This window comes from Osmerus eperlanus, chromosome 11 (genome assembly GCF_963692335.1).
Source record: "Osmerus eperlanus chromosome 11, fOsmEpe2.1, whole genome shotgun sequence".
Taxonomy (NCBI): domain Eukaryota; kingdom Metazoa; phylum Chordata; class Actinopteri; order Osmeriformes; family Osmeridae; genus Osmerus; species Osmerus eperlanus.
In genome coordinates, this window is record NC_085028.1 from 13,586,360 (window position 1) to 13,611,833 (window position 25,474).

The 25,474-nt window shown below is 46.2% G+C and overlaps 3 protein-coding genes across 8 annotated transcripts; all 3 read left to right on the plus strand.

Moving 5' to 3' along the window:
- The first annotated feature begins 295 nt into the window (after nt 1-295).
- On the plus strand, nt 296-1,364 carry or95a1 (odorant receptor, family 95, subfamily A, member 1). The gene has a single exon (XM_062472795.1). It carries the CDS (start codon nt 328-330, stop codon nt 1,273-1,275), a length of 948 nt encoding a protein of 315 aa, XP_062328779.1. The 5' UTR covers nt 296-327; the 3' UTR covers nt 1,276-1,364.
- Nucleotides 1,365-2,194: 830 nt separating this feature from the next.
- Nucleotides 2,195-10,017, plus strand: p4ha3 (prolyl 4-hydroxylase, alpha polypeptide III). 6 transcript variants are annotated; one of them, XR_009931585.1, is made up of 15 exons: nt 2,195-2,690; nt 3,009-3,163; nt 3,311-3,534; nt 4,908-5,057; nt 5,161-5,212; nt 5,605-5,768; nt 5,925-5,987; nt 6,068-6,244; nt 7,526-7,590; nt 7,961-8,120; nt 8,291-8,353; nt 8,587-8,655; nt 8,806-8,928; nt 9,096-9,192; nt 9,754-9,785. XR_009931585.1 is itself a non-coding variant. In XM_062472792.1 (14 exons), exons 1-14 carry the CDS (start codon nt 2,470-2,472, stop codon nt 9,822-9,824), a joined length of 1,731 nt encoding a protein of 576 aa, XP_062328776.1. In that variant the 5' UTR covers nt 2,197-2,469; the 3' UTR covers nt 9,825-10,016. The 6 variants fall into 6 exon arrangements, 3 of the variants coding, with proteins under 3 accessions (XP_062328776.1, XP_062328777.1, XP_062328778.1); XM_062472792.1 differs by lacking the exon at nt 8,806-8,928 and having other exon boundaries at nt 2,197-2,690; nt 9,754-10,016; XM_062472794.1 differs by lacking the exons at nt 2,195-2,690; nt 8,806-8,928 and adding an exon at nt 2,717-2,779 and having other exon boundaries at nt 9,754-10,017.
- A 1,502-nt stretch (nt 10,018-11,519) lies between these two features.
- Nucleotides 11,520-25,017, plus strand: c2cd3 (C2 domain containing 3 centriole elongation regulator). Its single transcript, XM_062473119.1, has 32 exons — nt 11,520-11,803; nt 12,323-12,592; nt 12,737-12,894; nt 12,979-13,184; nt 13,373-13,539; nt 13,643-13,775; nt 13,860-14,018; nt 14,144-14,291; nt 14,390-14,499; nt 14,608-14,799; nt 14,920-15,029; nt 15,111-15,229; nt 15,337-15,468; nt 15,650-16,281; nt 16,402-16,645; nt 16,729-16,912; nt 17,070-17,253; nt 17,414-17,586; nt 18,414-18,549; nt 18,885-19,153; nt 19,319-19,405; nt 19,501-20,127; nt 20,263-20,604; nt 20,696-20,834; nt 20,927-20,991; nt 21,095-21,300; nt 21,527-21,660; nt 21,760-21,903; nt 22,039-22,232; nt 22,613-23,516; nt 23,650-23,740; nt 24,720-25,017. Exons 1-32 carry the CDS (start codon nt 11,752-11,754, stop codon nt 24,858-24,860), a joined length of 6,852 nt encoding a protein of 2,283 aa, XP_062329103.1. The 5' UTR covers nt 11,520-11,751; the 3' UTR covers nt 24,861-25,017.
- The last annotated feature ends 457 nt before the right edge of the window (nt 25,018-25,474 follow it).

The window sequence follows — 25,474 nt, forward strand, 5'->3', positions numbered from 1 at the left end:
AATTTCCCTGCTCAGGAAGTTCTGCTTTAATTACAAACTTGATGCACAATGACAATGGCATGAAATTAATCTGTCCCAGGAGAAATCAAAAGACTGTCATATTGGAGGGAGGGTTGGAAAATTAAAGAACGGAATAGGAGCAATATGCAGGAATGAATGTATAAAATCTACATCAAGTCCAAACGCTGTCTGGAGAGGACGTTCTCAGGTAGGCTTAAAGTAATTTTGGATATCATGCAGAAAACAATATCTTCAATTTTTTTTAATCCATAGTTTCGACGTGTTGTTCCAGATTTCCATTGTGGCATCTTTGGGTCTCAGTGAAAAATGCAGAATCTGAACGAGACGTCAGGCAGTGCCAACCTGTCTGTGATCGTCAAGGTGTGTGTGGTCATCCCATTCTTCTGCATCTTCCTCTACTGCATTGTGATCATGCTACACATCTTCGCATCTCACAGACAGTTCCTGGAGAGTTCACGTTACATCCTGTTCGCCTACATGTTGATCAATGACACCCTGCAGCTCCTTACCTCCGTGCTACTCTTCCTCCTCGTCATGGGCCAGGTACGCATCGCCAGTGTCTACTGCATGCCTCTGCTCTTTTTCTCCACCGCCACCTTCCAGAACACACCTTTGATCCTGGCCACAATGTCACTGGAGCGCTACGTGGCCATCTTCTACCCCCTGCAGTGCCCACCTGCCTGGCGTTCCGACCGCATATGGATCATCATCCTGGTCCTGTTGCTGGTCAGCAGCATCCTGCCCATAGTAGACTACTCCTTGGGCAAGGTCCAGCCTGGCGTTGACTTCCTGTCCACCCCCGTGCTGTGTAAAACTGTGGTCCTGAGCACCTCGCCAATACAGACTCTGTTCAAGGTCACCCTCAACGGGTTGTTCTTTGCCGGGGTGGCGGCCATCATCCTGTTCACCTACATGAGGATCCTGCTGGAGACCAGGAAGTTGCGACAGGACAGGGCGTCGGTGGGAAAGGCCATGCACACAGTGCTGCTCCACGGTTTCCAGTTGCTGCTCTGCATGATGGCCTTCACACACCCGATCACAGAAAGCGTGATTGTGCTGCAGGTTGGCTGGCTGAGGGAGCACATCTCCTTCTTTAATTACTTCTGCTTCATCCTGCTGCCTCGCTTCCTCAGCCCACTCATCTACGGCCTGCGGGACGAGAATATCAGAGTCTACATGAGGAGAGCTGTCCCCTGCTGGTCATACACGGTTGCACACAGAACCAGGGCCTTGGCCAAGCACAGGGGTAGATGACTGTGTCCTAGCCTACCCTCCCTGGGCTTGGTCTAAGTTCTGGATGGCAATTGTTAGAAAACAACAATGAAATGTGAGCAGAATGATGATACAAGGATATAGTAGTTGGTACTTTATAAATACCCAAAGGGAAATTGCAGCATTGAAGTGTCACATATATATTAACAAAATCTGTACCAACAAAAAAACTCTGGGCAATTGTCAACTATATAGAAACCTTCCTCAGCATGATATTGTAACAAAAGTAGATGTCGGCTTCTGCTGTGCTGTAATTGTGTGCTGAAATTGTGTAGCTACAAACCATACATTTGTAATCAGCTAGTCTGATCACTTTCATGGGTGTAGTGCCCCTTATATGAGTCTACAATGTACAGTCCAGCCTACATGTTACAGTCCTTAGCTGTGTGCCATCTTTCTGTCTTGGAATAATGCATCTTTGATTGAGGTAATTTAATAACTATTTCCTGATGGTTTAAATGCAGTTGTCCTAACATGAATTGTTTAATCCCTGCCTGTAAAATGCTAATAAAATATCCCTGATAGTGATGAAGTAATACCATGACTTTATTATGCAATGAATGTAATTATTCGATGATTGACATAAAAATACTACAAAAAGTTCATCATTTTGTACGTTATTTGGCTTTGTCGTACAGTCCATGTAGGCTGCCTTGGTCGAAATGTTATCCTTGAATACCCATAGGTGTCACTGTAATCCCAATTTTAAAATGATCGCAACAAATTAATTTACGTCTACGTGATAACAATTGAAGGATGCTCTTGGTATAATAATTTGGTCAACTAATTCAGTAACGAGTTGCGCGTTCAGTTACGTGAACCTCATGACGGTCTTTAAATGACTGAGTCGCTTAATTCGATAGGAAAGGAAGTTAGGAAACCATGGTCTGGTAAATTTGACAAAAATGACCTTTTAAAGTAAAAAAAATTCTGAGTCAGTAGACGACTTTATTTGATTATTATATTATAAGTTTGTGTTATATTGGTGATAGTGAAAACTGACCTAATTTGTCAGGGACAGCGATGCGCTTTGCTGGTAACGAATGTTTGATTTTTGCAAGGCGGAGGGACAGAGCGCAATGTTCAGTCAACAATCCTGAAAAAGAATAGCGACTAGCCCTCAGCACTATATGGAAATCATAGTTGTTAATAACTGGGAACCTGGAGTCTGTTGTGATGAAGCCTTGTAGCTACCGAACAAAAATGCCTTTTTTCCAACCAATCAATTTTTACTATATTTGGGGATTGATCAGTGTGATTGCAATTCCATTGTCTTTTGGTGAGATGTACACGTCGTTACTGAACATTAAGCAAGCCATTAATGTTGAAAGAGAACTTATCAGTCATTTACAAACGTACATCGAGCACGAGTCAGAGAGACTCGACGACATCAAAAGGTGAGTGACAGGTGAGATGCAGGGGCATGTTTGTCTAATATCTAGGGACTGTCTTACCAAGAAGCCGCGTATCTCATAGCATTGGCAATGTAGTTATGATTTTCTTAAACCTTTATTCGCCAATGCTTCAGTCTTATTGTTTAAACTTTGCAATGTGTGTATGTTTATCCTACCATTACCATTACGTCAATGGGCTACTATACTTACTGTAAACGTTGTAGCCTACCTTCGTAGCCTATCAGTAGCAAACCAATTGCTTCAACGAGTAGGCTACGTTTTCGTATCTCGACTCATTTATAAAAGTAATTATTTTCCCAGGTTCTATTCAAAAGTGTCTGACGTGCATAAAGAAGTGTACAGTGGAGCAGCAGCATCGATGTCAAACCCACTGGTGGCGTTTACTCTGATCAAGCGCTTACAGTCAGAGTGGCAGAACGTGGTTTACAGTGAAGAGGCCGTTGAGAACACCCAAGGTTTTACTGCTCTCCTAAAAGAACATCTGGTCCTGTTAACTGAGATGACCTAGGACACAGGTTTTACAGGGGTCTGTCCCCCTCCTTTGCCTTGACCTGTCAGCACCCCACCTCCACATGCTTTGTGATCTTCTGCTGGTGTTTCAGCCCTCAGGTCAGGTTACGAGGAAGAAGAGGCCATCTTACCCAAACTGGAGGACTTGTATGGGGCAGCTAGAGGTCTGATGAGGCTGCAGGATGTGTATGATCTTCAGGTGGGGGGGCTGGTGAGGGGCCACTTCCAGAGGGGGACGAATGACAACCCTATTAACATCTACAGTCCACCAGTTTCCATCCCACTTTCTGGAGATGACTGCTTTCTGGTCGGAAAGGTAACCTAACCTCAGTGTGTGTGTGTGTGTGTGTGTGTGTGTGTGTGTGTTCTCCTCTGACCTCTCAGTTGGATATACAGAGTAGGGGAATGAGATCTGCAACATGAGGAGTACAAGACCAAGGGAGCTCAGTGAGAATAGCTCTAATTAGTATTCCATCCAGAGAAGACTATAAAAGTTAAGTTCCCATCTGCCTTTCTCAGTCGCCACTGAATTCCTCCTTTATGTGTCAGGGGAATCTTGTTGGGATGACCAGAGTGTTCCCTCATACAGAAAGGGTAAAAAACACTCCAGCTTTGAGTCACTTCCCACAACAAACTCAGCTGTCTCACTACAGTGATGATGCACAGTAGAGACACTGTGGGAGGGATATAAATGTAAGGGAAAAGACATCATCCTTCTCTAAGGAAGTCACAATGAGAGTGTGAGAATATCCTCTTCACTTCACCATGATAATCTACAAGAGTTCCTTAACAGATGCTTTTTTAAGGGAGTAGTCATCTAAACGTGCAGTTACAGCTTGCTATGGCAATTTTATAGTTGTTTAAAACCAGCAGTTCAAGATCCATGTGCTGTCATTATCCAAGTTTTGGAGAGTTAGGGTTAGGGCAAGTCCAAAACTACAGCCTTGAGAATCAAATCCTTGCAACATTTTTTTAAGTGACTCAGCCTGACATATGACTCACTTATACTCTAACAAAGCTCTCAAGGTCCCTTCACAGTTTTGGAAGGTTTAAGCAAGATTTGTTTTGTAAATGTAAACAAAAAATCTCTTGCACAATGTTTTGTCCAAACCCAGTTTCCATGCTTATTTTTGAGGTGGGAAATCCAAGTAACTCTGAAAGGCAGGGCCGGTAATGTTATTGAGATGCACTTTTTGTCATATTAGCTAAATAAACTTAACATCGAGATAGCAACTAAGAAATCTAAAGGTTTGACAGTAACATTAAATACATCTGATATCTGTAGGCTCACAGGACTGTAATAAACACGACCAATCATTTAGTTTGGACTGAACTTGATGATTGTCATTAATTGGACAGGCTACTTGTCTGTCTACCTACCTCCCGGCAGTAGTGAGTCAATGAGTTCATGTGTGGGGAGTGGCTTTGAAGGGAGGGGGTGGGATATTTTGGTTTGAATCCTTTCAAACTCAAGCCGAAATGACTAGGTTGGCAAAACGTACCAATCCTGCCTTTAAGCAGTAAGAAGTATCCAATGAGAAATACCTTGGATTAGAAATGCCCAAAGAAATTGTTGACACTTGATCATCTGTACTGAAGTAAGCAGACACATACAGCAGCCGTCGGCCTTGGCTGCCCAGGATAGTCTGTGGAAAGATACCCATGTGTCATAGGCTGATGTGATTTCAGGTAGCCTATGAGCAGGAGGATTACTACCACTCTGTCCAATGGCTGGAGGAGTCTGTCCGCCTGTTCCGTGGGTCAGGAGGGGAGTGGAGCCCAGAGAACGAGGGCACTCTGGAAGATGCTCTGGACCACCTGGCTTTCTCACACTTTAAGGTGGGTTTCATACCCTGTAGTGACAGGGTATCATATTATAATACCGGAGACACCACAGATAGTTTGTAGTCATGAGAACACTTCTTTCTCTTTGTTTTCTCAGACAGGAAACGTGACCTATGCACTCAGTCTCTCCCAGGAGTTGCTTCACCACGGTAATACTTTCCAGTCAAAATATCCTACCATTAAACCATAGCATGGAATTCCACCAACTGGACTTAGTTTGGACATCTGCTTCACACATCAATCCAAGAAATACATCATTTTTAATCTAGATAGTACTCACTGCCTCTCCGCCCACTCCCTCAGCCAGCTTCTTGTTGCCTATATTCTGAATATGTGTAATGTAATGTAGACACAGAATGCAATGTGTTTGTGTTTACTGTGAAGAAAGAAACTGGGAACACATCTGTGCTGCTTCAACATGCAGTATATATATATATATATATATATACTGCATATATATACTGCATGTTGAAGCAGCATTGTACAGATGGAGCATGTGATGACTGTGTGAATAATATTGACATATTCCTTGGCCATTCAGATCCCATGAACGGCAGAGTTCTACAGAACGTGGAGAAGTACGAGAGGCTGCTTGTTGAAAGTCCACAGTTACAGGATTCTGATGGCGTGTTGAAGAGGCCCAACACCACTTATCTCAGGACAAGGAACGCATATGAGAGACTGTGCCAGACACAAGGTCATCAGGTAGAGTTTTTATCAGCAGTCATAATATTACGCTACTGCTAATCATGTCTTTAACTCAATGCCAAAGAAGCTTGATGTTCAAAGTGACAATCGCTGGCTTCAGATCATATGTTGATCGAAATGTCATGCACAACTGTTGTGATTTTTCAAAACAAGCTGAGAGTTGGCTTCATTCTCATACTAGCTAGCAAGGAGGGAAGAACATTCAAAACGAGTTCTGTGAGTGAAAAGAAAATTACCAATGCTTTCTCGCTGTTCTGGCTTCAATAAATGACTTCAAATGCACTTTTCTCTCACAGCCAAAGCACTATGAGAACCCTGACCTCTTCTGTGACTACTTCACCAATGGCAGTCCGGGCCTGTTGCTGAAGCCAGTCAGACGAGAGGTTCTCAGCCTGCAGCCGTTCGTGGTCCTCTACCACAGCTTCATCACTGACGCTGAGGGTAACAACATCAAGTTCCATGCCCATCCTGGGGTCAGTAACTGAAACCATGATAAGAACAATGTAACCTATTGTAGCAAGTTTTATTTTGTAAACTATTTGGATTATATTGAGACTGAGGATACCTCTTCTATTTGGTAAGTGTTAATTACATCTGCAAAGGTTTAGCTGGAGAGTGAGTGTGCATACTGACTGGCTGGCAGTCATGGCTCTGTTGGAGTTAGTTATTTTCGGAAGTTTCCCATCATAGTGTTCTCCAGTGGTCTGGCACCTTACACTACCCTGCTCAAAGTCATGATGGAAGGTTTTGGTGAAAGGTTGCCAGGTTGTCTCTGCTCTGCATGATTTAACAAGATGTTAAGTCTGTCTCTCTCTCTTTGTCTCTTACATTGAAATGCCCAACAAAAGCTTATATCAACCAATATTAGTTTCATTATGTCTACATCCCATCTGCATTGCTCTGATTTCTGTCTGGATACAGTGGAACAATACTGAAGGAATTGAGACATCTCCAACATCAAAAAACCTTTGAAGAAATAGTTGACACGGTTCCAATAATTTAACACACAGCTTAATGCTACGCATCTACTGTACTATAGAGTCCTTGGCGTAGCTTCTAAGACTGCTCAATTAGCAGGGCTCCAAGGCAAGAAACAAAATTCTCTCCTTCACAACTGACAGATAATATTATATGTATGTTGTATCCTGGCAGCATTGAAAGGAGAATTGTATTTGCAGTGGAGACACTTTGTGCTGACTCAATTAGTCTGGCGAGCTGCGGTAACTCAAATAATGTCTTATAGCTTATGTGAGGTTTTGGCACCGACCAATAGGTTTTCCACCATTTCTTTAGATAGAAATCCCACCACTTATTTCATAATTATGTTGACATTTGATGGTGTTCTGGTGCGTTGATTAGAAACAGGCCCGGACTGTTAGTCATGTGGTTTGCTGTGGAGGCTCTCTGTGCCTTGAACTTGGTATTTCATCCTGCTGTCAGTTCCAAGGCCTAGCTGTATTAGTTGTCTAGTCTCAGGGCTGTATTGGCTGTCTAATCTCTGGGGAATTCAAGATGGGGTTTGTAAATAGATAGGCCAGAAAAGTATTTCCATCATGGCTCTGGTGACTAAAGGCTTTGTTTCGCCAACATTTTAAAAACTCGACAAGTTGTCCCACTTTTTCTGTTGCGTTTGAATTTTGTTTTTAATATTAACTTAATTGCTTGCATCTGGATCCTAGAAGTTTACTATTCATGTGAAATTACTAACATGCAAGTAAAAATGACGATTTTCTTCTGTCATTTTATGACACAAGTTAAGGAGGTCTGTGGTGGCATCAGGAGAGAAGCAGGCAACAGCTGAGTATCGAATCAGCAAGAGGTATGATGAGCAAACACTACAGTATTTGAGCACGTCCTACAGTACGATCCTAAAGGGACGCATAGTTAATAATAAGAGCTACAACTTAATTTACTGCGACATCTCTGGCTTGTTGCTGCAGCTTTATTACAAACTGAAATTGCTATTTTTTATTGTTCCCTCTCATAACAGTCAAAAGCAGCAATAAAATCTCACCTGCTGAACAAAGCTGCCATACTGTAGCAACTCAATATACTCACTGCCTGAGTTAATTTTATGGTGTATAACATTTACTACAATGCAAATTTACATCCACCCTTATGTAACAACTATGTAATCTCTCTAGAGATTTGAATAGAAATATGAGGGGAATTTTTACTTTGTCTTTCAGTGCATGGTTGAAGGACACAGTCCACCCTATTGTGAAGCAACTGGACCAGCGCATCTCTATGCTCACAGGGCTGAACGTCCAGCCTCCACACGGAGAGTACCTCCAGGTGGTCAACTATGGTATCGGAGGTCACTATGAACCTCACTTTGATCATGCTACAGTAAGTACATCTGAAAGCTGCTTTATCCTCACAAGAGTCTACTCTGACACATTCATTCTGGCTGCTCTGACTGTACTCTCACCCGTGTTACTTATGGGTGATGAGAATATTGAGGGGTGTGTTTGAACCACATGCTCTGACGATGGCCTTGCTTCCCTCCATGTCTCAAGTCAGCATCAAGTCCCCTGTTTAAGCTTAAAACCGGGAATCGAGTGGCAACGTTTATGATATATGTAAGGAAACCTCTTTTTCTGGCATGTAAAAATGAATTGTCTTTGCTGTGTGACAGAATTTTACTCTAACTGAAGTTATTCTGTAGTCCAAGTTCAACATTCCAGAGTGAAGTAGTATAGATTAGAATGTTAGCTTCTAAGCTGTGGACAAATTCCGCCAGTACACCAGATGGCTTTTAAAGGAGTGCACACATGGCTAGACAAACCTTTGAGAGACTGTTGTCATCACCCAGCTCAGCTCTGTTGACGCAGGCGGGTCCACAGTCTTCATCCACGCCAACTTCAGTGTTCCTGTTGTGCAGGTAAATATATCAAACATTTCATCGTCTTTTGTTTTCATATAGAAACGGCTAGAAAGGGCTTCTAACATTTTAACTGTCAAACTGTCTTAATCCATAATAAGAATTCCTCCTGAAAGGTGAAGTTATTCTTTAACATTATGTTGTTTTTAGAATCTCTTGTGGCCTCTGCTGACAGTAATACAGTTCTGTCAAGAGAAAGGGGAGTAAGAGAGTTTGGATTAAGAAATGTTGAAATTGGCCAGATCCTCACCTGGGTTCAACTTTCAAATCTTGGTTTGTGAAGTTTCACTTTCTGCCCAAGTATTAGAAAAACAAGAAAGATCTCACTCTTTCTCAGTGGATTCAGGTCTGCATTAGAGGATAGGACCACACACAATCTAGGCAAGATATTTGTTGTTATTTTTTGTGGGCAACAAACGCGCCTATGTCTGGTGTTTCAGAATGCTGCCCTCTTCTGGTGGAATCTCCATAGAAACGGTCAAGGTGACGGGGACACCCTGCATGCTGGTTGTCCTGTCCTTATTGGAGACAAATGGGGTAAGACTGCTAAATATTTACCATGGAGACGAACAATGATTGGTGTGCATGTTACAGTGCAGGTACTCATGTAAACATTAATAATATACACAGTTTGGCTTAGAATTCACAGTTTGTGTGACATCATGTGTAATGTATACATTATGACCATATATGGCCATATCTTATTTGTATGAGCATTTATGATACATTTTTAAAGAAGCTGTAGTCTCCAGTACACTAGAGGCTGACCTGACTGTGGGTTAGGGCCACATCTGTGTCACATTAGAGAGATGCAGGAGGGATGATAGAGAGCTGGTGATACACTGTGTGCTGTGGAGGGATGTCAAACATGTGCGGTTGGCCCCCATTCCACATCACTTAACTCCCTCCTGGATGCTACTGTCAAGGACACTATACTTACAGAAACATAGAAAGATGCAGTATATAAGTCATTACTATGGCCGTTTAAGTAGAAACATTTGCTTCAAGTCTTGCATATGAGTTCTTAATGCTTCTTAGAAGAAGAAAAACATTTTGGGGGCTTAGATCATGACACAATATACTAAATGTATGTTCCAGTGGCTAACAAATGGATCCATGAGTATGGCCAGGAGTTCCAGCGTCGCTGCAGCACTAACCCTGAAGAGTGAAGACACTGGAAGCAGCAGCTGGGACCGCTTGGAGTACAAGAGACAGACTCCACAATGGAGTGGTGCAATCGCAGGCTTAAAGGAGGGGGGGCGCCAAATCCAGAGAAAGTGAAGGAAAGGAAAGAGGGAAGGGGAGAGAGGCGGGAGGCTGCAGGTCTGTGATTGGAGCTCCAGGCCCAGGGGAGCATGGGGTGGGGGTGGGGAGGGTGGGGGGTAGGGGGCTGGAATGGCAGGAGGTTGAGTTGACTTTGGGATGGGGGGCGAGGGTGGGGTGGGAAGGCAGGGGGGCATTTGGCAATCAGCCCCAGAGGCAGTGAGCACGGCTCCCGCTACCCCGTCCCTGCAGAGGGAGGGAGGCCTCTGCTCTCGCACACTGGACTGGTTTCAGTTAACTCTGCAAGGCTGTTTGCCTCCGGTGTCAGTTTGTAAAAAAAAAAAAAGTAAAAAAAAAAAAAAGATATAATGCAGCCCCTTGAAAACGAATGCACTGAAACGGCAGGACACTCTTTGCGTTTGCACAGTGAGCTGATTGGAACACCACTGATCGTAATCAGAGATTTTCTTTGGGAACTCAGCAAATGTCTCACAATTAAAGTATATGGAAGTACATTCAGAGTTACATTTGTATCCCCCCCACATTGATAAAGACAGTATACCATGTGTTAGCCGCTATCTTGTATCTAATGGGTCAGTGATGAGTCAGATGTGTTATTACTATATCTGAGGTGTGACTAATCATGCACGGTACCCCAGATGATTTTGAACATGTCTTCAATGCTGCTGCTGTCTGTGGACCTCATACTACAAACGCTGATTGTCTGTATGCATACCACTCAAAGATGCCTCAAAGTAGGTCAAAAGTATAGACGGTGCCAGTTTTCACAGTATGTCTTTGAGGAGCGAGGGGAGTGAGGAGTACTGACACATACTGTGGGAACTGGAGGCTCCAAGGGGCTTCCCTGTGTGTGTGTGAATGTTTGGACGGGCTGTGACTTGATTGACAATGAAGGCTGAGGGAGGGTTAAAGAGATAACGTCTCCTCGCTTGTAGGGATGTATTTCCATGAGCTCCTGTGTGTGTACACACACACACACACACTTGGAAAAACAGAAGAGCCATACTGCAGAAATGCTACAGCTCCTGGCTGCATCTGAAGAGTAGGCTGATAGTTTTTTTTTGCAGTTAATGAATGTTAATGGTCCCCACTTGGACTCACACAGTGAAGACAATATTGGAAATCTGTTTTGTCTCTGAAAGTTGACCCTTCTGACTTTAGACTGCTGTAAGAAACTAGAAGTTGTCAGTTCCAGAGGCATTTGGTTAAATTTGCACAGTAGGGATCGGTATCCACCCTTGGAACTCCTTCTGTTAGCCAAAACATACATGGCTGCTGAGGTCCCTGTAGCTAGGCAATAATCACTTAACTGTCATACAAACTGCCTCCATTTGAAGGACAAGACACCAAATGTTTAAAAATTACAAGCTATAATGAAGTCAAAAGTTACTGTCATTAAAATTGTCTTCAAGATGGGGATATTAATTTATGGAAAAATGTGACAAATAAAATTATGTTTAAAAACAACCCTTCTTAGTATTCTTAAAAGTTGAACTTCTATGACAGTTATGGTAAAATTATGCAACGACAGTGGGGAAAGTAGGTGAGCTTATTAGCTAAATAAGACCGATGCTACCCTCTGCTGGTGGAAAGGAAGCGGAGAACATTCGTTATACAGCATATTAAGGAAGTCGTTTGTTTAGAGGCGGGATACAAAGGAAAGCATAGCGTTGTTGCTTTGGAGACCGTTTTGCGCGTTGTCTTCGCAATATTAAGCGGATAGCTTGCAGATACACAGTGAATGACAACCATGTAGTTAGCTAGTTACCAGGGCTAGTCTAGATAACCGCACACTCTCTAACTTAAAAAGGAATGAAGAACAGAAAAGTGAAATCTACCAAAGCTGGAAGCAACAGGCGGAAAGGTAATAAAGTCGACTTAGTTTTCATCATCATTGCACTTGTCAATTTCAGCTGTACTAGCTAGTACATTACAGTACTTAATGCTACTACTAGTACTGAAGCTAGGCTAGCTGTACAGTACTGTAGTTTACTTGTTGCTTGGTTAGCTGACCACCATCTAGGTAATAACTTAATGACTTTGTCCACATTGTATTTAGGCTAGCTAACTGCTATTGTTAGTCGTTAGTCATTTGTTGATAAATACAACAATTTGCTAGTAAGCTAAAGTTAGCTTTGTTTTGCTACATATGCTTAGGGAAGTAATTAACTTAGCTAGGTCTAGCCATATCAGCTACTAACTAGCTAGTTGCCTGCTGAGAAGTCGAACTGCAGTGTATGCTAGCTTGATAGTGAGACCTCTTTATGCTTGTGAAAGTGAGTATCATGCTATGGTAATTCATCGCTGACCTTAGTGTGTGCATATATTGTTTGTCTGTGTATATGGAGTATGGCTTCCTACTATTGATCCGTCTGTTCTCAAGTCCCCAGTGACGTGTCGCCATCCACCAGCCTCCCTCCCCTGGTCGAGGGTCAGCTCAGATGTTTTTTGAGGGTGACAGTGAGCAGAATTCTATGGACAATCCCGAAGCCTCCAGCCGAAACATTCGTGAGATTGCGCTGGTGGGGAGAGTCGTCAAATGGGACACACTTCCGTCCGAGGAATGGATCACAAACATCTCAGACGACGGTCAAGTCCACCGCTCGCTTTCCCATACGCTGTGGGCCAAAACAGTTTACGTCCTACATGACTGGTAATACATCTTTATAGGCTATATGACAGACACACACTCATCACATTTTAGACTGACAAACTGTGTTTTACTGAAACAATTGCTAGGACATATTGGCTTTATATGCAGCTGCATTTTGTTTTCTGTCAATGTTGGACCCTGCAGATATGGGTTCGCTGGTGCTGGAGGTGGTGACCAAGCCAGACCATTTGCCAATAGCACGTGCTCAGGTCACAGGGATTTCTCAGCTTTCTCTGTCACACGCTATCAGTGGTTTCTATACCTTAGTGTCCCCAACATCTGAGAAATTAGGCGAGTTACAGGTAAGAGTGCATTAATAAAACGTATGCAATTGAACATCAGTAAGATTTTTGCTTTTGGTCATGGATGAAACTCCTTTTTTCTAGGTGTCAATAGCTCTGGAGCCCCTGACAGAATCCTATGACAGCAGCAGCTCGGTTCCTACCACAGATATGAGCGTTGAAAAAGCTGTGAATGGTTTGACAGCCAGGGCAGCCCAGCACCACACGTTAGTGGTGCCCTCTCTGTCCAGGCCTCTCTCTGCCAGCACGGGAAAAGGTTCAGTGGGAAGCTGCTCTGTCAACACACCTCGGTGGGACAATCAACTATTCTCTGATTTATACAGGCTGACCTTTCTCTGATGCTTGTTTTTGTTGGCTAAATGTTCATCTCTAACATATATATATATATTTTTCTGTATTGATACCTGTGAACTACATATGCAGCTGGTGTTTCTACGTTCAGATGATCAATACTGAACTGTTTGCAACTCAATTTCAGAGGGAGAGACCACTTGTTCTTCCAGAGTGCCCAGGGGGACAGAAGAACTGAGGTTTCTTTGGAGAACCAGAATCCCACGTCAGCTAGGTCTCAGCAGGGTCACAGAGATGGGAATCCCACAGTACTGGAACCGCACAACAACCAGACCTCGAATGACATCCTTTCTGGTTGGTCCAGAGAAGTCATGCTCACCTGAAAAGGACAAACATGTTATAAATCTTTGTTTGTTAATGTGAGAATGTATGTTTTTTATTATCGATAATTTCCCAGTTCTTTTGGAGCGTGGAAGCAAGCTCAGAAATGCGATGGTGGTCTCAGCATTGAAAACGGACTTGGACTCTGAAATGGCTTTGAAAGACACTCCCCTGCCTCTCCCCAAGGACAATGTAATATCTCCACGAATGTGAGTAATCGATTTTTAGCAGAACATATATCCTATATTTACACTTTAGTGGTAACCTAAAAAGTTTTTATAAAATGTCTCCAGGCCATCTCTTCAGCCCTGTGGAAACTTGCTTCAAAACATCCTCCACACTGACTCCAGTCTCCTGCAGTCTGCCCCTCTCCCTGTGTCCCCTGACTGTCTGATCTCAGACCGTGCTCATGCTGACTCCGAGAACAAAGCTGTGGACCTGCTACTCGGCAGGTAGCACACTCCTTTTAAACCACACCGGGCTTATAGGCTACGTAGCATTTTGAGCTGAATTTGAGCCAAATGTTTAATATTGTTGCGTATGTTGGGTTTCATCTTCTGTTTCCCCCCGTGTTCAGTTTGGATGGCTCCAGCCTTCCTCTGTGGGATGGAGAAGGCTCTCCCCCATCCTCTCTGTCAGGCCACAGCAGTGTGTGTGGAGACAGTGAGCTCAATGACCCGCAGTATGACCACAGCCTCCTGGAGAACTTGTTCTACAAGGCCCTTGTGAGTAACTAGGACTCACACACAGTTTAGCCAAGATCACCTTTGGAGAAGGCATCTGCTATATGAGGGGATGGTGTGACCTTCTGTCTGTCCTTTAGTGTCCTGACAGCTTCCTAAGGGAGTCCCCAGGGGATCCATCCCTGAGGAGGAGTCAAGGCCCGCTGGGAGGAGCTGAGGAGAGGCCTCCTTGTCCCAGGACTACCACAGGGTCGGTTCTCCTCATATTCTGTATTGATTTATATCTATTCATGTCATAAAAATGTCTCTTCAGTGGAGTTTTTGAACAGGATTCACTTTTTAAACTTTCTTTCTTCAGCTTGGATTCTGAACCGGAGCAGAGACCAGGAACCAGTGACCCAGGGCTGAGCATGGATCAGCTGACTGTTTTGGGTGGGATTCGATTGGCCAGAGTGGTCATCCACTCTCTGACTGTCCCTATAGACAGCACAACCGTCACACCAAAGAAGAGCAAGGGCAAACCCCCTAGACCCCCGACCAATAAGAAATGGTATGAAATGATTTCCAAACTGTGCTGATCACATCCTCTCACTCTACTGTTTATGTCTAACAATTACAATGATGTATGTTGACGTGCTGCTGTTGTTTTCCATCTTTTTGGATGTCTCAGCTCCTACTTTGTGGAGTACCTGTTCCCTGTGACCCCCACCAGACATGAGCACAGCCAGCAGATGGCAGCAGAAGTGAACAGACTCGTCTCCAACAAAGTGTCAGGAGGAGGTGAGCCAGGGTCAAACCATCTCAGCTCAGTGTGAGGGGAGCAGGGTGTTGAGGTTGAAACCATCTCATCTGTGTTTACAGTGGTGAAGTTCGAGCAGCGCTCTGTGTTTCCTGTCCAGTTCAACGGGGCGACCGTGGAGCGGTGGTGGGAAACTGACCTCACGTTCAACATCTACTCAAGGAAGATTTCCCAAAAGAAGGTAGGTGGAACGGTTCAGTCATCGAAGTCTGCTCGTTGCTGGTACTCGTTGCGTACTGACTGAGTGGCATGTTTTTGGGAAGCTCACCGTGTTTTGTGTCGTGTTAGCCTGAACCCGTCGGAATGGCTGTGTTCCCTCTGCGCCGTCTGCTGCAGAGCGACAAGCTGAACCAGACTGTGGTTCTGCCTGTCCAGAGCCTGGGCGGGCCGGCTCATGCCCGGGAGATCGGCCCACTCAAGGTGAGATGACGTCTTGCCCAGAAGGGCACTGTGTAATGCTACATGAATACAAAAATTAATATACTATTACATTATATCTCTGTTTGTTACCAATAGGAAGGAGGGTCTTTTACTAGATGGTCTGCTCATGTGTGCCCATGTATCTTCTTCATATTTTGTGTCACTTTCATATGTTCCTCAGGTGTCACTTGAACTGGCTGCAGACAGCAAAGATTTCTCTTCAGCCAAAATCAGGTCGGCTGCTAGTTCCAGAGCCCCTCCGGCTGTCATTCCCAGTCCTCAGAGAGTTCCCAGTCCATCTAAGACCGACACCACAGCCAGGCCTCAGGGTGCTGACACTGGCAGGTGGGAGGACGGTTGCCAAGGCCCACGAGGAGACTCCAGGATCGGTGTGAGGACTGTCCAGCTGGCCTCCTCCCTCGGCCCCTCCCCACTGCCCAGCCTGCAAACGTCTCCCTCCAGACCAGGCTTACAGCAGTTCGAGGAGGACTACGAGGTGCTCCTGCACGCCCTGCTCATGGTGCCTGATGGGAAGGACTTCAACTGTGGTCCCCTGCAGGCCCCCAACATCTACTTGAACTGTAAACTGTTTGGTTCAGATGAGACCACTAGATCGGTAATGAGTTGGGGACAGACCAACCCTTCATTCAACCTCAGTCAGGTGACTCCTGTGGCATTGACCTCCAGACTGCTGGACAGGATGAGGAACAATGTGATGGTGATTGAGGTTTGGCAGAGAGCTGCGAGCTCTGGCCAGGAGCGTCTGCTAGGCCTGGTTAAACTACCTCTCCACCAGTTCTACATGTCCTTCAGGTGAGGCCAGATCCTGTGCTTGATAACATAAATGCATATTGTACATAACACTGTATAGTAAAGTCACATTCTTCAAATATAATGACAATCACTTGATGACCTGTCTTTTTTTTCTTTCAGAGATCCCAAAATCTCCCACCTTCTTCTCCAGGCACAGTACCCTGTTTTAGGGGTAGACAGCTATATGCCAGTCATTGATGTTTTCTCAGGCAGCTGCAAGGGCAACCTCAGGGTCCTCTTAGCCATGGGCTCTTCCGGGCAGATCATAGCTCTCCAGCGCACAAGGGATGAAGAACATGTCTCTGTATTTAATATCCCAAGACCAGCCCATTTGCTGGACCACCACCCACAAACAGAAGCCAAGGTTGGTATACTTTCTGTATGAGTATATATGGGTCTGGAGGTGTACCGCCCGAGGTGTTGATGTCACCTGGTCTCCCTTCCCAGGTGAAGGCTGCTCCTGACAAGGCTATGAGAGAGCACGTGTTCGTGGTGAGGGTGGAGAAAGTGAATGGACTGGCTCCGTTACAGTCCACTGTGTGGGGGGAGGCAGACTGTTATGTCCAGTACTCCTTCCCCTCCCAGGAAGAAGACACAGCTCAGATTCTGGAACCAGACGTCATAGAGAGCAGTAAGCCACGAACCCCCAATCACTGAAATAAACGGATGATTGATAGGGTTTTGAAGTTCCAGAAATACCCCTTTAAAAAAATAAGCAGATGAGGTTAAAAAGGTGGGTTTGAAAACAGAACCACCCTGGTTTGTTCTAATTGGTTGTTTCCCTCCAGGCGTGAGCTTGAAGCAGTTCCGGACCAGCACCACGCTGTGCGTCCCTGACCCGGTGTTCGGCCACAGCGAGACCCACGTGCTGCTCAGTCCCGAGGCGGTCCCGGTCCAGAGACTGCTCCTCGGCTCCTTCTCCAGCCAGCTGCCGACCCACAGGGGCGGAATCCAGTTTGAAGTCTGGTGCAGGTGTGTGTCTCGTCTCTCCTCTGACCACGAGAGAGCGGGTCACCCTCTGGAACCTAAAAGTATCAAAGCTATTTACTGATCACTTCTGGAATAAGAAGTATTAAATGATTTGACCATGATGAAGCAGAGCTTTCATTAAAACACGAGACATGCTCTACAGGTATTACTATCCCAACGTGCGAGACCAGATGGTGGCCAGAGGGATGCTGCCGCTGTCTAAGTTGTGTGCCATGGTGACCATGCAGATGCAGAAACCTGCTGAAGCTCAGCTCTTCTCTCTCCCCCTGGTCCCCAGGACTAGCCACCCATCAGGACATCAGCCTCAGCCCTCTGGTAGCACACCCTACACACACACCCTACACACACACCCTACACACACACCCTACACACACACAATACACACACACCCTACACACACACCCTACACACACACCCTACACACACACCCTACACACACACAATACACACACACCCTACACACACACCCTACACACACACCCTACACACACACCCTACACACACACCCTACACACACACAATACACACACACCCTACACACACACCCTACACACACACCCTACACACACACAATACACACACACAATACACACACACCCTACACACACACAATACACACACACCCTACACACACACCCTACACACACACCCTACACACACACCCTACACACACACCCTACACACACACCCTACACACACACCCTACACACACACCCTACACACACACAATACACACACACCCTACACACACACAATACACACACACAATACACACACACCCTACACACACACCCTACACACACACCCTACACACACACCCTACACACACACCCTACACACACACAATACACACACACCCTACACACACACAATACACACACACAATACACACACACCCTACACACACACAATACACACACACCCTACACACACACAATACACACACACAATACACACACACCCTACACACACACAATACACACACACCCTACACACACACCCTACACACACACCCTACACACACACAATACACACACACCCTACACACACACCCTACACACACACAATACACACACACACTACACATGCTTAAGCTCCAAAAGCAGTGGTATTACTTGTCCCCCTCTGCACTTGTCTCTCAGGGCTGCTTGATGTATGTGTCCAGTACAAACACCGACCACTGAGATCTGGTGACCAAAGGAGTGGTGCGGTGGCCTCTCGCATTGTCACAATGGTGGTCAAGGTGCACAGAGCCTCAGGGTTAAAGGCAGCAGCAAGGTACTCGGCTCTTTCTCGCCTCCTCTCTCTGTAATACCCTAACAAGGTCTCTCTCTCCGATGTCTGACTCTCCTTTCTCTGTAATACACTTCCAAGGTCTCTCTTTCTCCGATGTCTGAATCTCTCCTTTCTCTGTAATACACTTACAAGGTCTCTCTCTCCAATGTCTGACTCTTTCTCTGTAATACCCTTACAAGGTCTCTCTCCGATGGCTGACTCTCTCCTTTCTCTGTAATACACTTACAAGGTCTCTCTTTCTCCGAAGTCTGAATCTCTCCTTTCTCTGTAATACAGTTACAAGGTCTCTCTCTCTCTGACGGCTCTCTCTCCCTCAGGGCTGTGACGGAGCGGGATGAAGCGTTCCAGTACTATGCTGATGTCGGGGTGAACGCCTACGTCACCACCCAGCTGTCCTTCCTGCCCGAAGGAGAGCGACGGAGCACGCGTGTCGTGGCCAGGACCTTCTGTCCAGAGTTTGACCACCACTCGGAGTTCCCCTGCCTGCTGCAGGTCCTGAGAAGCTCCGGGGAGAGCGGTAGCCTGGCCGAGATCCTGCATGAGGCCAGCGCCGAGATCAGCATCTGGAACAGAGACAGCCGCAGAGGTCGGGAAACCAGGCAGCCAATCGCTCCTACAATAAGATTGTTTTGAATCGTTTTTTGATCATTTGAAGTATTTTCGCTGAAATATTGCGAATATCATTTGCATAAATGTAAATCATTAATCATGATATGATAACTGTTTGTCTCTTTCTCTCCCATATTTATAGTGACAGTCATGGGCAGCCCCAAGTCAAATGACACTCTGCTGGGCACAGTGAGAATACAGCTGGCTGATATGATCCATAAAAGAACAGGTACAATGCTTGTTTCAGTTATCACAACTACCTACTGGATCACAGGATGAGATCTGAGGTATTCCTTACCAGTCTACTGCCTCTTCGTTCCCCAGGGATCTGTGGCTGGTTTGGGCTGTCGTTACCTCAGGACCAGGGTCCATTTCCTGCCCATCACATTTTAGTGGGAGGCCTGGAGATATCCATCAACTTTGCCCACCACGCAGACAGAGAGAGGGTCATCACTGCTGCCCAGGGCCTGGGCTGGGAGGTGGGCATGACAGGGGAGAAGGAGGACCAGGAGGCGGACAGCGATGGAGAGGCCTGGGTGGAGAATAGGAGGACGGTGCACCTGACGTTGGCCATGCCCAGAGCATGGCTGCCTGTCCACAGCTTGCTTCTGCCTGGCCACAGTGAACTCCAGCGCTCAACGTACTGCTACTTCAGGTACAAGCTGTACGACCGCGAGGCCTTCTGTTCCCTGCTGAGACACCCGTGTGTGGAGGACGAGGCTGAGGATGGCCTGGCCAGTGTGGCCTTCCCAGGAGGCAGCAGCTTGGAGTTGAAGAGCAGCCTGCCCCTGGTGTGGTACCTCCGGGAGGAGAGGCTGGAGGTGCAGGTGTGGGTGGCCTTTGGGAAGGAGAGGACAAGCAGGCCTCACGACACAGACCGGCTGGTGGGCTCGGCCTTTGTGGACCTCTCTTCTTTCGCCAAGAAATCCAGACATAAGCTCACTATCAGTGGTAGGGAACTATCTGGAAATATATGAGTTACTCTGGTTTTTGTTATAGTCTTCTTACTGTAAAGGAACAACTATTTATTTTTCATTAACTAATAGCTAATGAGTAGCAGGACTGACAGCCCTGTTGTTTTTCCAGGAGTGTACCCTCTGTTCCGACGGTCAGCCCCAGACCTGAGTGGAGCTGCTCTCAGGGTCCATGTCACCTTGACCCCCGGCCCTGTCCCTCTCAATCCCCCCCCAGCAGGGGCTGACCTGGAGGACAGTGACAGCCAGGGGGCGCACTCTCCTGCAGAGGAGGTAGAAGGAGAGGGGCGTCTGCCAGCCGTTGTGTCTGGGCAATCTGGTCCACACAGCGGACGCCAGCCTAAGTCCTCTGTAAGCGCAGGCCTCCCAGTCTCCCAGCAGACAGACGCCAGCATGGACGACGCTTTCTCTGTCTCTGTCACTGTGGACAGAGCCATGCGTCTCAGCCTGAAAGGTAAGATGTCGGTCAGACAGAATGTTTATTGTGTGTGTAGTGTTTACTCCCTGCACTGTCCTGGCTCAGTCAGAGTGTGTGTGTCTGGCAGGCTGTCCTCTGGCTGAGGGCAGTGGAGCGAAGCCCTGCTGCTGTGTGTCGTACGTCACTGCTGATTCTGCACAGCCAATCACCACAGAGCTGATAGCAGACTCTGACTGCCCTGTGTGGGGTCACCAACTAGAGTGCAGGTACAGCTCTCTATCACAGAGAAAATAAATAAAAATTTGATGACAGGATTTGTAGTCGAATGATGTAATAAACTATTGTTGGTACAACCTAGGCTTTCGAAGCAGTTGCTGGTGGATCCACAAGAGTCCCTGGTCTTCAAAGTCTGGCACAGAGGAGGTCAGAAACAATGCTTTACATAACCCTGACAATTTAACCTGATGACCTCATAAGTCAGAACAAGCTCCACAGCTTTCATTGGTCCTGTCATTTGTCTTTCTAGATCTGGAGCGTGTGATTGGCTTTGCCTCTGTGGACCTGTCTCCTCTGCTGTCCGGGTTCCAGTCTGTGTGTGGCTGGTACAACATCACTGACTTCAGCGGCCAGTGTCAGGGCCAGCTCAAAGTCTCCATCTCTCCCCTGAAGGGGGTGCAGGACCTGAAGGGGCAGAGACAAGCCCTGAATGAAGACGTCTCTAAAGAGTCCTCAGTGAGTACACTGTGATCTACTGACGCATTCTGTTCACACTGTTTTCCTTGTCGGTTGAACCTTGATATCAATCTGTGGGTAAATGTAAAGCTCTTTGTAACAGTGATTGATTGTAGAAACGGCCAAAGTTTGATCTGATTTTAATCCCCACCACTGTGTGATTTTAATCCCCACAACACTTACATTTCCAATCTGCATCTTCTGAGGTTTGTGTTTGTGTTCCCAGGCTCTGTTCCGTGCCCTGCCTCTGTACTACCACACAGCTGCCAGCTACAGCAGCTTCCCTTCCCACATCAGCCGCTACCCAGAGCAGAGGGTCATCTCCTCCCCTGACCGCCTGGACCAGCTGCATCCAGAACGGTACGCCAGCTCCCCCCCCCCCCCCCCCGGAGTGTCCAGGTAACAGCCTCTTCCTTCTCCCCAGAATAACGTCAGTAATGGCCGGTTTCCTCCTATAAGGTTCAGCGAGGGTGATCGTCACAACGAGCACATGGACAACGTGAGACTGTACCACCAGAGTCTACAGGAGGGGGCGGCGGCACAGTCCACTGGAGCCGCGGCGGACTCCCATCCGTCCAGCTCGATGCTCTTCTCTGCGCTCAGGTACTGAGACTCCCTCGCGGTGTACACGCCTCAAGTTAGGCTGACTTGGACGGTGCTCAACAGTGTTAAACTATGAACATGTTGCTGTTCACGTAACATAAATAAACCAATACTGTATACATGTGCGTTTCCTAGGAAGAACCTGAGTGAGTTGGATGACATGCAGAGGTATTTCAACCACAAGCTGTCCACGCCCACGTTCCCCTCCCGAAGTGAGCCAGGACGTCTGTCCAGCAGGCTGGAGGAGCACAGAGACTCAGAGACAGACACCAGGCAGCTCCTCCTCAAGTCCAGCAGGCTGGTGGGGGAAGTCAACAGCCTTGTCAGTGGTGAGCTGCTACCTTTTCGGTGGCGTAGTTGGCTAAAGCTGTGTTTATAAGAGGTGGTCGTTGCGTGCGTGAGTCAGGATTACCCCGAGTTTGAACCCCAGTGTGTGTGTGTGTGAGAGAGAGAGAGAGAGAGAGAGAGAGAGAGAGAGAGAGAGAGAGAGAGAGAGAGAGAGAGAGAGAGAGAGAGAGAGAGTGCAACACGACACCTGTGACACAAGCATACTTTGCAAGGCTTTACTTTAAATAGGACTTTTTGTTCTTTAAACATTCTTTTTCATTCATTTCAAGGATTACCGTTTATTGTTGTAAATGAATAGCTCGGTGTGACTTGCTTTTGTGCATGCAACTCAAACCCACCCCACCCTGTTCCCCATATCTAGGTCTACAGAGCAGTCACATGGAGACAGCATTCGCCGTCCCCCAGTGCTTCCCTGCAACCCCTCCAGTTCCTGACGACCAGTCCTTCACCTTTGAACCCTTACCTAACGGTCTTCCATGTTTACGCAAAACCACCCACTCTCCCCTGGTGGAGGAGTCTCCTCTCCCCTCCCCCCCGCCTGGTCCATCTGAGCAGCACAGTGAATCCCAGGGTGAGGACCAGGAAGAGGAGGACTACAACCTCCAGAAGGCTCCCTCCTCTGAGGATGAAAGTGATGATGATGATGGAGGAGGTTGTGGACAGGAGATGGGAGAGGAGGATGAGGAGGATGGAGATTATGAGGAGACGGTAGTAGAACCTCGGCCTCTAAATGAAGTGACCTCGTTAACCGACAGGACCAGTCCCTGGACCAGCCTGCTGTCGGACCCTGACCTGGGCTCTCTGGAGAGTTTAGAGGCCCCCGAGGAGCAGCCTTCCAGAGACAGAGCCTCTCAGCACTCAGACTTGTCCCCAGAGGGAGAGGGGGGGGTGGGGACCCAGATGACCACCCTGCAGTCCTGGAGCTCAGGTGGTTCTCAAGCAGCCATAGTGAAGGACAGTGAACGTTTTCACTCTGATCGCTCGGACGGTTCGGAAACGGACGACTCTGACACAGAAAGAGGCAGCGCAAGGGCACATCAAGCTCCTGATGAGATAGGACGTCTGGAGCCCCAGGATTCTGGTGCGGCTCCTCTTTCTGTCCCCTCGGTGTGCTCTGAGGACACACCCAACAGGGCTCGTGGGGACAGAGGCGGCAGCTCAGAAGATGAGGACCACACGATGTCCCTCAACCCAGAATACACCACGAGGACATCTGATACCCGCTCAGTGAGATCCCCTGAGGAGGGAGATGGAAAGCTACAGCAGTATCCTTTGTCTAGCGCAAGGGTTATTTACTGGACATATCCTAGATAATGTTTTGACCTTTTTTTAAGATGTATTTATTGAAACACTGTGGGAGCTTGTTATTTCCTGTTTTCCTCAACTGTTTTCCTCCAGTACTGACCCTGTAGAAATCCCAAATTTCTTTCTCCCACCTCATCACCTTGAGGCTTCCATGAGAGCCTTACGTCTAGCCCCGGCCTTCCCTGTGAGTCCAAAAAACATCCACACAGATCTACACTTTTCAGTTGCCACGGTAGCAACCCTCTGCTCTCATTCAACCCTCTTTTCTCCTCTACAGTAAGACTATAGCCTAGGCCTGCCAGTTCTAGGACATGGATGGTGCAGTATGGTTGAATGGCAGAGCTATTGTAGGTAGCTCAGTAGTTTGGGCAGGGTCTGGTGACTGATACAGGGGCCAGCGTCTGTGCTCTTACATTTGCAGTGTCATATCCCATCTGTCATCATGCTTCATGCTTATGGCAAAAGGGTGTATTTTATTAGCAGGTCCTCATGTCTATTTGGCTTCAGACGTGTAACAGATGTCAGTAAAAAGTAATTGAGGGCCCAACTATATTTAGTTCTCAGATTTTGTCTGCAACAGGACAAACAAATTAATGATATTTTACAACTCATACCACTTAACTTTTAAACATAATTTTATTATGATTAGTAGACTACAGTGGAGTCTTGCCAAGTTTCTAAAATCTTCATCAATGTGCCTGTAAAACTGAAAGCGAAGTAAATACTGGACAGTTTTTGTATGATAAAGTTGAACAGGATAGGGCTCAGCAGCTACTGTAGACTAGAGTACTCCTGACCACTGAGCAAGTATGGACATGGAAACGTGTGCCTGCGTCAGACATGCCAGTGTCCAGTTTCAAGGAGGGGTGTAGATATAGTTGTTTATTACGCAGTGGTACGTGGCAGAGTTCACAGGACATGTCAAGGAAACTGGTTCCAGCCAGCCACTGGTAGTGCACCACCCTCAAGTGTAACTAGCCCTTTTCAATGTGATTGATAACGTTGGTTTTACTCATTGTACCATAGTAGGTACATAGTCTGTTTTGTGCAAATGGGTTTTCTATAAGACGGGCATTCATGGGAAACAAATCCACCTGTTACTGTGTGCATTAGTGTCCAAATGGATCATTATTTTTCAGTAATTTATGTCTTCTGTTTTCCAGAAAGATAGTCTTGTTCAGCAGGGGATTCCCTACAGACGAGCACCTAGACCCAGGCCTAGCATACCGCCATCTTCCATGAAGAAAGAAGAGACCAAAAGAATAGCCAAGATATTTGCAGCTCATTTTAGTGAAAAACATTAGCACTTGTCCCAATTGCCATTTTGCATTAACATTTTTACAAGTTTACAGGTTTATGACCTGGCAGTATATAGTGCTTTGCAATTATGTAAAATGAAAATGAAAATCTGTACAGTAATTTGTATGTTTTAAGTAATAAAACTTTAATATGTATAAGTAATCTGTAGTTATTCTATATGATTTACCTGAAACCAGTGTGAACTGGACCTATCAGTTTGTTAGTGGTGCCAACGATGCACAAGTGGGTCTGTAGTGTTGTTTACAGTTAGTAGAACCTTGTCCGTTCTCAACCTTTGTGATCCTGACACGCACGATGTTCTGTAACCTAACACTGTGAATGTACCGAAATGTAAAAGAAAATATGCAGCAGCCAGACGTCACACCTGAACAAGCAAGCCTAATAGATTGGCTGAGGGGTGGTGACAAAGCCATAGGCTAGGATATGGTCTTCGCTAATTCTATAGCATTGGATTCAAGTATTTTTTTTATATATTGTGCACTACCGGTTGCCATTGTGTCCTATGTAGCTAGACTACCAATACGAACGAAGTCGTTCAACAGAAAGCATTTGGATTTCAGGAAATCTACAGTTTATTTCGGACATTTTATTTTGTGGC

Excerpts from the sequence above, each read along its gene's own strand:
- p4ha3 (XM_062472792.1), top strand. The coding sequence starts at position 2,470 with ATGAAGCCTTGTAGCTACCGAACAAAAATGCCTTTTTTCCAACCAATC. Across the intron at positions 5,769-5,924 it reads GCCAGACACAAGGTCATCAG|CTGAGAGTTGGCTTCATTCT; the intron begins GTAGAGTTTTTA and ends TTTCAAAACAAG. Across the intron at positions 6,245-7,525 it reads AGTTCCATGCCCATCCTGGG|TTAAGGAGGTCTGTGGTGGC; the intron begins GTCAGTAACTGA and ends TTATGACACAAG.
- c2cd3 (XM_062473119.1), top strand. The coding sequence starts at position 11,752 with ATGAAGAACAGAAAAGTGAAATCTACCAAAGCTGGAAGCAACAGGCGG. Across the intron at positions 16,913-17,069 it reads ACCAGACGTCATAGAGAGCA|GCGTGAGCTTGAAGCAGTTC; the intron begins GTAAGCCACGAA and ends GTTTCCCTCCAG. Across the intron at positions 17,254-17,413 it reads CAGTTTGAAGTCTGGTGCAG|GTATTACTATCCCAACGTGC; the intron begins GTGTGTGTCTCG and ends CATGCTCTACAG.
- or95a1 (XM_062472795.1), top strand. The coding sequence starts at position 328 with ATGCAGAATCTGAACGAGACGTCAGGCAGTGCCAACCTGTCTGTGATC.